Here is a 14,275-nt window from a genome sequence, read left to right as displayed (position 1 = left end):
AAAACCATAACCGTATATCTCTCTGCTAGGAAAACCTGGGTTTTACTTCTGATTTATGCTGGAGAGTTGAGTCACATTGTGGACAAATCCTGACCTTCAGGAATAGTTTCTTCTTCTTAGTCTTTTTTTTCTAGCCTGTACCTAAAATTAAGTGATATTTGAATCAAATTCAGAGGTCAGTTGCACAATCAATCCCCCCTCCTCCCAAGCCTCCACCTTATCATGCGTAGGGTTGTTGGCCACCCAGGCAGAGCCCCCAGAGGGCTATAGGGGGGGCGAGACAGGATCAGATTTGCTCCATCCCACTACCTCTTGGCCTCGTTTCTCTATGGATCTGAATAGCTTTGCAGGTAAAATGGTATTCCCCCTGGCTGTGTGTGAGGTTAAGCTGTTTAGTGTAGATGAGCAGATTACATTGCTCATTATTTGCATCTCACTTTCTTTCTCAAATCCAACCTCAACACTTCAAAGCAGAATTGCTCTAATAGTGATAATGCACTGGATGGATGGATGGATGGATGGTGGCTGTGGTCATCTTGGGAACATGTGAAGCACAATCTCTCAGTGTAACGAGAACCCCGTAGTGGTGTAGGTGGAGGAATGTGGCCTGCCTCAGATAGACTGGCACACATCAGTCCCCACAAAGTTTTTTGTGCAACATGAGACAGGGCGGCGTGGCACTTTACCAAATTGTTCCTTAAAATCTTTGACTGGAGCTGTCATTGAGGGGTATTGAGATGAGTGAGAATCCCAGCGAGGGCGGACTATCAGGTGTCGTGCTCATCAAGCTCAATTAGGTGGGAGGAAACCAAAGACAGATCACTGTGATGGTTCATTGTACAAGCTGGTGTTAGGGCATAACTCAAACATGCCTTTGACAGCCTCCTCATTTGTTCGGAGACGACCAAAGACAAGCCTGATTAGCTGTGTTACAAAGCAATTGCATGCTCATTACATGAGCAGTTGAGTGAGTCGATTGTAAAGCCAGAGGGCCCGATCTGTCTTGACAGAAGTCAAGTGATTTAATTAGAATGTACTCGTCAGGTTGTAGAGAGAAAATACAGACATGCCTTGAATTGAAATGTTCAAAACCCTAATATCACTGCTGGGTAATACTACTTTCCTATTTGTCCTTTTTTATCATGAAATCAAACTTTTTTCTTAAAAGCTGAAGTTTTACAGTACCCTGTTTTAAGGCAGCAACTAACGATTATTATTATGAAAAATGTCGATCAGTGTTTCCCAAAGCTCAAGAAGACGTCCTCAAATGTCTTGTTTGTCCACAACTCAAAGATATTCAGCTTACTGTCATAGAGGAGGAAAGAAACCAGAAAATATTCTCATTTAAGAAGCTGGAATCACAGAATTTTGACTTTTTTTTTCTTAAGAAATTACTCAAACAGATTAATCAGTTAAAAAAAATAGTTGGCGATTCATTTAATGTTTGACAACTAATTGATTACTTGTCGCAGCTCTATCCCGTTTATACTCTTAAGTAGGATGTGACAAGGGGAACAGTCTCAGACATCATTGCACCATATGCCAAACATGGACAAACTGCATTTGAAGAGTTTATTCAAAAGTTGTTCGACATAGATAGAGCTTAACATTACAAAACTACCAAAACAAAATTGATGACCGAACCGAATTAACACACCTGTCACATAATTTCATTGTAAGTTTGGCAAAGTTAATGTTTATTGCAAAGCCATGTGGAAACTGCCTGTATCAAAAATATCGAGTATCACGATATTATGTTTTGTGATTATGTATTGATTCTCAAAAATGCAGTATTGATTCTTAATTAATAGTTTAAATGCAAAGATTAACTCAGTCAATACTTTATTTGATTTGCAAAGAGATGCTCCCTCTCATTGTATGTGCCTTCTCAAAGTAGTGATATGATGTTGGATGTTACAGGGACTGTGATAAATGCAAATGCAGATCAAATTGTTCTGACTTCAGAAAAAAGTTACTTTCTTTATTCAGATTTTATGCATACGGTGGTGTGTTTATACTATGACAGTTTAAAGAAAGTGCATATATCGCCTTGATTACAGTATCGCTATATATCACAATATATTGAATCTAACCCCTCTAATGCCAGATTCTTGACAATACACAGCCCTGTCTAAGATAGGAGAAATGTTTGCACTTTTTTAGATAAGAAAATAATTTTTTGAGCATTTATAGAGTCAGAAGGAGTGCGTCGCCTCTCCAGTCCGCTGATCTAAAACTTCTCTAAATCTTTACGAGAAGTTCAGAGTTCAAGGAAGATTACTGCCTTCTTCATTTCTTCTTGAAGGAACGATTGAATATCCCATTATACGGACTTGCATGGCAGCATTCCAGGGAGGATTGACGCTGTTATAAAAGAAATGGTGACACTACTGCTGCTGCTTCCCAGGTATACTTTACGAACAACAAACATTTGTCAGGAAGAGAGCACCAAATCTCAGTTGTCATGGATGTAACCTGACTGCTGCCATTGACCAAGATGAACTTTATCTGTCCGTTCTGAAACAGCTCTTTGACAGTAATCAAGTCAGTCCTGCGTAGTCATTTTATCTCCGATAGGTCATATGATATCCCTACTATTGTGCACTACTTTACTCAACAAGCACATGATCTTAAATACCAGGACAGTGACTTAAAGCACCTAACTAAGTAACTCCTGTCCTTTGGAGGAATGTACATGTCAGCTACCACAGCTTGAATTTCATAAGCTGCGTGAAGCATATAATTATACGACAGTATTTGAGAACGTCGTTTTGGTATCTGCATAGAAGCTGATCGTTGTCCCATGTTCACCGGAGAATCGGAGTCCTGCACACAGCATAGTTTGGTTGGAATCTCATGTTACTTCACCTCTTGCTCCACACACACTGCTCAATCAGTGCACTTAACCATTATGGCTTCACTTTTTCCAACGACTTTATGCTTTCAATAAAAATTACTGTCAATATAGCTGCCATGTAGGACATTAACAATTTGCAAGAGCTCTGTTATTGTTTTCAGGTGGACGGAAGTGAGCTTTGATGTCAGATTTGGACACCATCCGATCACTCAAAACATAGTGCTTCTCACATTAACGCCGCATTCCTCGTCTGACAGCTTTACTCTGCAATGTCAATAGTGATACAGCGAAGCGACTGATCCACCCACGAGCGAATGCAGAGCAAAGAATAGAGGAAGTTATTGACAGACTTGGGTCTGCCTCAGCCTAATCTATTTTCCTTTCCTACGCCAGCGTGGTTTGACCGAAAACGCGCAGCAGATGTGAAGGTTTCGGTAGATATCAAAATGTTTACCAGTTGAAATAAACATGGCCTACTTTAGGCACTGGAGAGGCAGATTCCTTTCTTCCAGCGAGCAGATAGGACACGCCATCCCGCCAATGGCTAAAATATACAGTTGTCAGAAAATATTAACTGATGAAACGGGGGCGAGGGGGAGTAGTAGTCACAGCAGAACGATTGGTCAGTTATCTGAAGCATTAATCTTCTCTGCGGCTTGTTTTGGAGCAGACATAATACAGAGGCATGTTTGGCTGCCTCGGCCCTGGCGGCTGCGAGGAGCTGCTGAGAGGAGTAGTTTTATCTCTCCGGCGGAAACGCTGCACCATCTCAGCCAAGATGGGACTGAGATTGCACTCCGCTCCTCTGAAGGTGGCTGTAGTGAGGGGAGTCTCCGCATAAGTAGCTGATATGAGTGTTTTATTCCTCAAATCGGCTTCCTTTGCTCGTGCTGTCAGTGAGATATGCTTCTGACTAGTGAAGACAAACTGCACCCTTAAGGAACCACAAATACAGGAGAGTGTGTTTGGTTTCCTGATGACTGCAGATAGTCTTGTCAGTGCCCAGGGCGAGACATTTACATCCCAGTAGTAGTGTTTCTTTAACGGATTGCATTGCAAGGGGAGTAGCAGCCTTGCCTTGAGGTGTTTTTTTTTTTTCTTACCTTGTGATTTTTTTTTTCTTACCTTGTGATCAATAACTATTTGTCATCTCTCTGTGTCAGATCCCTCTGTGCTGCTGTAAATACCTACTACCTGGCATGTTCCTGCTGCTCCCTCAACTGCTCCTATGTGCTGTTCAGCAACAAGATAGCGCTCCTCATGGACCTGCTGCTGCATCAGCTCACAGTAAGTTTACGCATCCCAGCACACGACCCGAGACTGGGCAATATATCAAAACTATATCGATATCGTGATATAAGACTAGATATCGTCTTAGGTTTTGTATATCGTAATACGACATAAGTGTTGTCTTTTCCTGGTTTTAAAGGCTGCAATACAGTAAAGTGATTTAATTTTCTGAACTTACCAGACTGTTCTAGCTGTCTTAGTCATTATATCCACATCACTGATGATTATTTATCACAAACCTCACCAAAAGTCAACCCAACAATATCGTCGCAATAACGATATTGAGGTATTTGGTCAAACATAACGTGATATTTGATTTTCTCCATCTCGCCCAGCCCTAACCAAGACCCCTAATTTGCCATCACAAACAAAATGTTTCACAAAAGATGCAATGAGACTCAGTATTTGAGTAATTAGTTTGTGCCAACATCATTATTTCAATTTGTATAAAGTGCAGTAAATGTAAAGGAGATGCTGAATATGTTTAGATATAAGGTATTCAAGGCGTGATCAATTGTTTCTAACGTAGCCACACATACTAAGGGTGGGGTAAAAAATCGATACAGCATAGTATCGCAATATTGTATCGATACACGGACGTCAAGTATAATCTTTTATTATATAAACTATTAACCTCTTAACAATCCGACGGCCTGATGACGGGCCCGGCCGCTATTCTGTCTTTAAGAAGTTGTAGTGGGCTCAGTCTTAGAGTTAGAGAGAAGATACTGTATCATATGAAACTAGAAAGCCTATGGAATCCATTGGTACCAACCATGTCATGTTAGTCGGGAAGAACACTAAATAACGCTCCAAAGTTATGCTAAATTTCGGTGAGGAAAAACTGGCATTGCCATTTTCAAAGGGGTCCCTTGACCTCTGACCTCAAGATATGTGAATGAAAACTCTGAGATGAACAGAGTTTAAACTGTATCTTATTAGATAAAACAGATGTTGACAAACTGCATAATTTGCAGTTGAAAAAAGATAATAAATAGCATTATATCTTATCGCAATACTGAGCATATCGCAAAATGTTTAAAATCACACTAAGATCGTATCGTGACGTAAATATCGTGATAATATCGTATCGTGGGGCCTCTGGTGATTCCCACCCCTAACACATACATTTAGCCTTTTTAATCAAACCTTCCTTTGTTTTCTTTACATTCATCTGTTGATATACAGTCCTTTGACCGCTGAGAAAACCTTGCGTTTTTGCTGGTGTCTGCTCCTGCCACAGTGTTAATGAAAGACACAAGCTAGCGAGTAACAAACCGTTGGCCCAACCTCTCCACAGATGCCTCCTGACTGGGGGAATGTGAGAGCGCAGTCAGTCAGGCAGGCAGGCAGGCTGCATTGCGGCGACATGTCAGCCCATATCCTTCAGCACTCTGTAAGAAGGACTGTAAACATCAGCCCACTCCAAACATCTAACGGTGGCGGCTCACTGGGGCCGCCTGCACTCACAACACAGACAGGACAAGGCACAGGCAGCACAGGGTTGTGGTACATGCATGAACTCTTCTGGGGCTTCCTTCTCCAGTGAGCGAGTTCCAATCCAAAGCAGTCATATTTCCTTAGGGCACACAGGGAGAGGTTAGCCTGTATGGTTCAGTTTATATAAAACATATCCCAGCAGCTGCTCTGCTGACTGACATATCCAGCAGCACTGCAGGAGACAAACTTACTGTTCTGTGTGTTCATTACAGATTAAGAATTAGGCTCATGCACCCACACACCCTGCTGTAACAAGTTGTGATTTAATTTACAAGTAAAAGATTTAAAAATTCTGCACAGCTTTGTTTATGTTATTGTTTTTTTATTGCTAGACTGAGTGCGTATTCATGTGTATGTCTATGTTTCTGGTATGCGTGTGTGTGAGCAATAGAGTAAAGCGGTGGGGGTTGCGCTGCCATATGAGCATGTACCCTTTTAATTAGATTTGTGGAGAATGTCGGTGGATTTACCTATGCTGTCAGCATGCACCCCAACCATTAGAGCAAATGAGAAGGTTTTACCTTAGCGAGGTTCTCCACGTTACACGGTAGCACTATATTTTAAACGCTTTAAATGCTTCTTGTGTGTTTCATGAAGTTTGTCTGGAAAATGCAAATGAGAGAAATGTCCGTCTGGCTGTTCAATCTCGTTCTACAGCCTTTTTATTTGGGCTTTATCTTGTCAGCATGTAGCTCGTTCATATCTTTACTTCTTTACACCATCTTTTTTTGTCTTGTGTGTGGCTGAGGAAATGCCTTAAACAGCTACTATAAGCTATTACAAACCTCAAGAGTGTAAACTGTAATGAGTCTAAGTTTCTGGCCTGAAGCCGGTGAATAATAACTAGGGATGAACGATTTTGAAAAGATATCTAATTGAGATTATTTTGACTGATATTGCAATTGCGATATGATTTATACGATATTGGAGGGAATGTTTTTTTAATTCTTTATATGAGTATGAATATGATGTTAAGGCATAGACTGTATATAAGAAATGGGCGTCGTCACCGTGACATCACCCATTGGTTTATGGACTGCCGTTTTAAAGCGTTGAGTTCAGCATTGTGGCCGTCGGCATCTTGGTTTTTTGTGACTGGAAGTGACACGAGAGGGTGGAGCTAAGTACTACCCAACACTGAATAAGACATTTCTAAGCAACTGAAAAGGTTATAATTAACTTTCATGAACTGAAAACACACTGTTAAAGGGTTAAAGTTGTAAGACGAAAACACAGACAGCTCCCACACCGAACAACACTGTGGTAGCAACCTGTCAATCACAAAGTAGCCACGACCATAATTTACTAAATGAACATCATGCTGTATTGAAGAAGACTTGAAACTAGTGATTGAGACCATAAACTCATGATTACAATGTTTACTGAGGTAATAAATCAAGTGAGAAGTAGAGTCATTTTCTCATAGACTTCTATACAATCAGACTTCTTTTTGCAACCAGAGGAGTCGCCCCCTGCTGGCTATTAGAAAGAATGCAAGTTTAAGGCACTTCAGCATTGGCTTCACTTTTCAGACCCTGGAGTTGCCCACTGTGTATAGGCCATGACGTCTCTGCAGCATCATAATATTTAATTTAAAATTATATTTTGACACACATTTTGCCTTTTAACAAATATTTATTAATTGCTACCTCCTCTAATGTAATTTTTTTCCCCATTCTTGCAGCTATATGTGCCAGATGAGGACAAATCTATCTTTGGGCGCAGTGTGAACAAACAAGTCTTTGAGGGTTTGACTACAGGCCTCCTGCAGACCATCTCTACCATCCTGGGGTCCCTCTGGCCGCATATCTACGAGTCTGTACAAGGCGAAAACACATGGATTTCCTCCCCAGATGCCAAGGTCAAGAGCTCTTCCACAGAGTCCTTCAACTCTCGCATACAAGACCTCATCAGGTATTTCCCTTCTAATGCTCAGCACTAATCGCACACTGCTTCTCCTCCTCCTACATGGCACCTCACGACCTTTTTACCTCCTTTAGTACATCCCTCCTCCGCTCCTCTTCACCGGGGTTGAGAGTTGGTCAACCTCTGATTTCCTCAACAGCGTGCCTTATGTAAAGAACAATCTGACAAAATGTCAGATCTCTTGGAAATGGTCCAACTGGTGTCTTGTTAGAATGGGAGTAGTGTGAGAATGAGGGTGTAGTCTGGCATCCTTCCAGCTTGTGCTTTTTCCACACATTCAGCACCACATTTCAAGTCAAATCAGTTTCTAGGGGGGGCACAAAGTAGCATAAACAAAGAGCACTTCCAAAGCTTTGAAAGGTCTCCTTGAGCCTGGCGTTGGAGCTAGCCATGTGGGTCTGGGGGCTGTAGGAGTCGGGGCTGTGTTGGAGAAATGTGGGCTGTGAGGAAAGGCAGGCCCGGCCCGATGAAGCCGTGTGGAAGAGTGCAGTCTTTCCACCATCCCTCCCACAAGCCATGATTCATCTGAACAGAGCAGCTGCACAGGCCCACCACTCTCATCCACTGACCCAGTCGTAACCCTGGAGACAGGGGAGGGCCTGAGAAAAATGGTGTCGTCAGACTGGTAATCCCAAGTACGAGCACAAGATTTACCTCAACTGCCTCGTATAATGTATATGCTCGCGAGGAAGGACAAAAGATCAAAACATTTTTAGCTTTTGCAACACTCTCCCATTATGCAAACCCATATATCACATAGAGAGGAGATCGCCATTTCCTTTCCTCTCATTACCAGTTTCTCAGTTTGGCTTTCAGCGCTTTTAGTCCCCTATCATTGTCATAAATGTTGCGGCAAGTTCGACCACCAAGCAGGTTGTCAAACGGAGAGCAGGCATCGAAACAAAGCAGTCGGTGTGGGGAAAGATCCTTTCAACCCGAGTAAAGCCGTGGAAGAGGATCAAGTCAAAACAATGGGACTTGGTTCAAGTGTCAGATGACCTGCAGTGGAGGTTGAAAACGGTCATAATCACCTGTTTTGAGAGGACCTCAATGAGTGACAGTTCTAACAAAAAAAGGTATGCGAAAGAAGCAAAGAGTCGAGACGGTGATAAGACGAGGAACCGTGGCTTCACATCAGCTACTAGAGATCCTTGATTGGCAGCCGTAGTGCTCCTATAGATTTCCGTAAGCTGTTGGTGCCTGAGCTGAGCCCGAAGGTCCGAGCATACCGGAGCTGTGAGAAGACGGCCCCAGGTCAGCAGACTGTCAAGGGCCCAGAGCTGGGCTGGCACAGGGGCCACAACAGCCCTCTAATGACACTATTAGCAGTGATTTGTGGCTGAAAGAGTACAGGGAACATGATCATGAGACCTGTCATTGGCAAAGACAAATTGGAGATATCGCAGTAATAGCAGGGGGTGGAGGGCTTAGGTGAGGTATCCGCTTTCAGCTGCAGTGCTGTGGAAGTATGCACAGTAAAGGCCTTTGTTTGCCTGTGTGAGATGAGCTTTTTTTTTCACAGGAAGTCTCCCATAGTACATTTGTTTTAACCACTGCATGTTTTTTTTTTTCTCTTCTTGTGTGTTTCTTCCAGCTATGTAGTAAACATGGCTTTGATCGACAAGCTGTACGGGTGCTTCTTGTCGATCCAAGGTCCCGTCGACGAGCACCCTAAGATGTCAGCTTTCCTCCAGCAAGCCTCATCTCTGATGCACAGCATGTGTAAGCTGTGTTTTGTCGTAACCGGACGGTGAGTCTCTTACACACTCAAACACACACACACACACACCTTTCTCTGTGGGACTGAGACTGAGTCAGTTCTTTAATGTCACAAGGATCCGTAAAGATCACGGTTACTCAAACAAAGACCGTGGCTCCTCTGCAATCAGCCAGCAGGTCGTTTCCTCCAGCCAGCTAGCTGGCTAAGCTGTCGTTACTGCAGATAGAGATAGGCATCTACTTGACCCAGCGCTCTGTCACTCACCATAAACCTTAGCCTGCAGCGTGGGGGGAGCCCACCCACGTGTGCTACAGTGACCTCCACTCAGAGAGGTTCAGTGGCGCCGCTGACAGAGGCGACGCACACAGTCACACCGAGGGACATCAGTATCACAGGGAAAAGAAACGCTGACCGCGGTAGCAGATATGCTTTGATGCCGTGCAATAAAATTTGAACTGGAATAAGCTTTATGCATTTTAACTGTCATCCAGGATCTAGGTATCAATCGAGCCAATTTCTTTCATAACAACCCCACCGCTCGGCTGCACATTACTCCAGGATCTTGTCATTGCGTTTGAAGTGTCGCCCAGTGTTTCTGCTGTACCTTGCCAGCTGCAAGGTGCTGCAGTAACAATGACCAGCTGCTTCACACACCAGCACAGTAGAAGATATCTTCAGCAGTTTGTCACTGAATATCTGTGAGAAAACAGTGTCAGACTTTGCAGGTTTAATGAGAGCAGTGTTATGATCAATACAGCAGCGCAAGCTCTGTTCTGCCAAGATTCTCCGTGTATATAAGAATGCTCAGTGGGCTTGTAGAATATTTTAGCCATGCCAGTTGCTGTGTCAGGGGATTATAATGGCATTAGGAGGCTGTGTTCTTGCCTAGCAGCATATTTCACGCAGAGCCTGTTGGCTAACATCAAGTATCAGCATGCACTGTAGGTTCCATCCAGAGGTCACACACCCTCCATTCTGCATGGCTGCAAATCATAGCTGGTGCTGCTGCGGTAGTCTTAAATTGTCTGTCTGTACTAGCCGAGAGTTTTTCACCAGAGTCTTCTGCATTGCGACTGGAAAGAATTAATAACATTATTGCATTCATTTTCTTTAGCATCACAGGTTTTTTTTATGTCAGTAATGTTGAGTGAGTGATCCAGTTTACCCTGCAGGTACTGATATGATTACTACTTTTAAACTTATTTCATGTTGTGTTAAAAACATTTTCTATTATTGGATTCTCCTCCGAAATCTTTTGAAGCCCTTAACATGAAACATTTGCTAAGAAAACTGGAACCAGACTGAAGCCTTTTCTCCGTACTGTCAAGCTTCTATTCAAATTACCTCCTCTTTCCAACAAGCGTTATCTCTGGCTTTGTTGTTGAATGTGATGTTCAATGAAAGGATGGTGTTACCGATCCCTTTAACCAGCAAGGTGGCATCTTGTTGGAACCAAACAAACACATCACCTTGAATCCTCTCAGGCGGGCCTTGATTAAATGCACCGAAGCACTCAGCACCTTGTCAGGCAGCTCAGTGCGATCCGCCAGCTTGAAGTCGCTGCCATGAGCTTCACACGTCATGGCATTACTATGTTTACTGTAGCTGGAGTGGGAGCGGAAGAGCCGATCTTGAATCTTGGAAGGTCCCACTCTTCAGCTGCACCCAAACTGGCTGGCAGTGAGTTTTACGAGTTAAGTCAAATAAGTGAAACAGATTGGAAGCTCCTTGCATGCAAAAGACTGAAAAACTGTTATTCCATAAATAAAACAGAAGCACATGAAGAGCAGAAGATGTAGCAGCTGTGATCCAACATGTCAATATGCAACACATTTTAAAGTTGGTGCTCTTCCACTCGCAGCAGTCAGTTAAGTCAGGTAATACAGGCAGCACGAGCAGGGTTGTATCTCTTATCTAAAGGGAAAGTCATCTCTAAGCCCTTGTCTGGTGAGTAAATCTAGAAGCCGCCGAGGTCTAGACGGTTATTTGCGTCCTAAGTCTTGGGATGTGGCAGTGAGAGAACGGTCTGACGTTCAGTTTTTTTTTTTTTTTGCTTGACACCAGCAGCATAAAAGCACAAAATAAAGACCTCAATGCTACGCAGTGTTTCCTAGTATCATATCTCTGTGTATTTGTTATTTATTTCCTTCGGTTGAAATGTTCACTGGGCTTGCCTAAGGACAAATGGGTGGACATTTTCAAAATCAGTCAAACTGTTGGCTGAAAAGTGAGTTTTTCTTGTCATACTATATTTAGTCATTGGGCACATGGGAATACTGTTTTTGTAATAGACTCCATTATATTTTAGGAAAGAACAGCAGTCCCATGTGCCCAAATACTAGATATGGTATGATAAGAAGAAAATGGCTGTATCTCAGAATCTACAAGGAGCTCAATCAAGTATTTGGTATCTACGAACTCATAACAAGTTAAATATCAAAGATATGCACATGGGTGTAAAAAAATATTTCATATGGAAAAAACAATGATATAATATGATAATAAACACAATGTTAGCATTTTTCCTAATTTTTCAAAAATCCTGACTTTGACTATTAATAAAAGTGTAATTTTGTTGTATCGTTAGATACTTGCCTAAAGTATGTCCATACTAGGGCTGTCAATTGATTAAAATATTTAATTGTGATTAATCGCACATTAATCACACTTTTTTTTATCTGTTGAAAATGTACCTTAGAGGGAGATTTGTCATGTATTCAATACTCTGAAATAGGATTGCTTTATGCAAAAGTATGTATATATTTATTATTGAAAATCAATTAACAACACATAATGATAAATATTGTCCAGAAACCCTCACAGGTACTGTATTTAGCATAAACAAATATGCTCAAAATCATAACATGGCGTGTCAGTGTGCTGACTTGACTATGACTTGCCCAAAACTGCATGTGATTATCATAAAGTGAGCATGTCTGTAAAGGGGAGACTCGTGGGTACCCATAAAACCCATTTTCATTCACATATCTTGAGGTCAGAGGTCAAGGGACCCCTTTGAAAATGGCCATGCCAGTTTTTCCTCACCAATATTTAGCGCAAGTTTGGAGCGTTATTTAACCCCCTTCTCGACAAGCTAGTATAGCTAGTACTTGGTTGGTATGAATGGATTCCTTAGGTTTTCTAGTTTCATATGATGCCAGTATCTTCACTCTAGCTTTAAGACTGAGCCCGCTACAACCTAAAAATCGCAAGTTGCGTTAAAACGAATTTGCGTTAACGCGTTATCGCATTAACTCTGACAGCCCTAGTCCAAACCAAATTTCACGACTTTTGACCAATCAGAAGTAATGCATTGATGGCATTTTTCCTTATCATACTAATGGATTAATAAACACTTTCATGTATTTTTGTTTTTGCTGACCACACACTTTCCCTCTCCTCCTCTCCAGTACTCCCACTATATTTGACAATAAACGCCAGGACCTGACTGGACTGACGGCCCTGCTGCAGTCCACAGACCTGGTGGGAGTGGTGCACACGCTGTATTGTATCCTGCTGCACAGTTTCTCGCCAGAGTCTTCCTCCCAGAGTCAGGAACCCTACAGCCCCGGGGTCATCCAGGTGGCTCTGCAAGGCATCCGCTTCCTCAACAGTTTTGCCCTGCTTGACCTATCCGCCTTCCAGGTATTATCCAAAATATAATCTGTTTTCACTCTTCACAAATAAAAAAAAATCCTTTTGTCTATTGGTGACAAAAGATTAGACGTAGTGTTTTTTTTCTTTACGGTTCTGCATCTGATTGTTTTAGCATATTTTCTGTTTTGTAGATATAATATTATACCATACATATTTTATAGAATGACATTCACAGTTCATGGTTTGTAGAAGGATAAGCTAGTACTTTTGCATTAACTAATTGTTGAATAAACAGTAGAAAGAGCAACTTAAGTGACTTGTCCCTTTTCACATGTCATAAAAATGCCTATAAATATTTAAATGATCCTCTCTGGATTTAATAAATCTGTATACATGATCAGATTAATGCTAGTTCCTTTGTTAGGAGCCATTAGAAGAGGAGTTACTCTCCTCAGGACAAAGCTGACCTGTGGACATAAACACCGGTGCCCTCTGACCCCGGGTCAGTTGTTGGGGTTGAATGGTCAGCAGTTAGGACGGCGCACGAGTGATTATCACTGTATGCCGGGCCGTACATTACCCACCCTGAGGAGGAGGGGGCGACAGCTTCACTGTGCTAACTCACCACATAGACGGAAAGGCACGAGAGCGAGCGAGAACGCTGTTAATTATTTTAATGTCTCGTGGTAATTACTTTGAAGCGGCTTCCTCTCACTGACCCGCCACATTCAGGCAACTCAAAACAGCTGGAAATGAAAGCATTTCACTGCCGGAGTTTTATGAACATTTTAAATAATGTTTCTTTTTTTTTTGGGCCCGGGGGGTTGTAATCACCTCGTGTTTCACATTAGCTGCTCAGCACCGGCTAATATGTGTTGCAGTGGATGGATGGATGATCAGAATTCAGGCCATTAAGGCTCTGCGCTGCCGCATCAGCTCCCAATAATATGTTTAGAGAGGAGTTTCAAAAGGGCTCATTGCTATATAAATAACTGGGTTTTGCAGTGGTTGCATTTTGGCAGAATATGCAGCAACAAATGATCCTCAAAAATAAAGTTTTCCCCCTCCTTGCTGAGCGGTTTTACTGTTTTCCTTTTCAATCTGAAAGTTGATTTTTTTTTTCTAAATTTTATTGCTAAATAACAATTTCCCTTTGTTCCATCTGACAGCTGCTTACATGGTTCAGTGAGTTTAATATGTTGCCTGCATGCATACGTTATGAGGCCTGAGAAAAGCCTCTCAGGTATTGCGTTTATGGATGTTACGATGCTAACACACAGTGGACTAGTGATGATCTTATGGTGCTCTGTCACGCTGACATGTTTAATAAATACTGTCTCTGAGCTGCTCCTAGCATCTCATTTCTGAGCGGGATTGGGGTGTTT

General features: G+C 42.2%; 1 protein-coding gene across 3 annotated transcripts in view; it reads left to right on the top strand.

The window, feature by feature from the left end:
• Nucleotides 1-14,275, top strand: part of scaper (S-phase cyclin A-associated protein in the ER) — a 75,993-nt gene that overhangs the window by 52,519 nt on the left and 9,199 nt on the right. For all 3 annotated transcript variants that reach the window (XM_074632951.1, XM_074632949.1, XM_074632950.1), the window contains 4 exons: nt 4,021-4,144; nt 7,332-7,561; nt 9,168-9,323; nt 12,704-12,938. In XM_074632951.1, the coding sequence (XP_074489052.1) occupies nt 4,021-4,144; nt 7,332-7,561; nt 9,168-9,323; nt 12,704-12,938 (745 nt within the window). The remainder of the gene's footprint in view (nt 1-4,020; nt 4,145-7,331; nt 7,562-9,167; nt 9,324-12,703; nt 12,939-14,275) is intronic.

The sequence above is a fragment of the Sebastes fasciatus genome, chromosome 4 (genome assembly GCF_043250625.1).
Source record: "Sebastes fasciatus isolate fSebFas1 chromosome 4, fSebFas1.pri, whole genome shotgun sequence".
In the NCBI taxonomy this organism is placed as follows: domain Eukaryota; kingdom Metazoa; phylum Chordata; class Actinopteri; order Perciformes; family Sebastidae; genus Sebastes; species Sebastes fasciatus.
The sequence above is the reverse complement of the archived record's forward strand: the minus strand, read 5'-3'. Positions and strand labels throughout refer to the sequence as shown.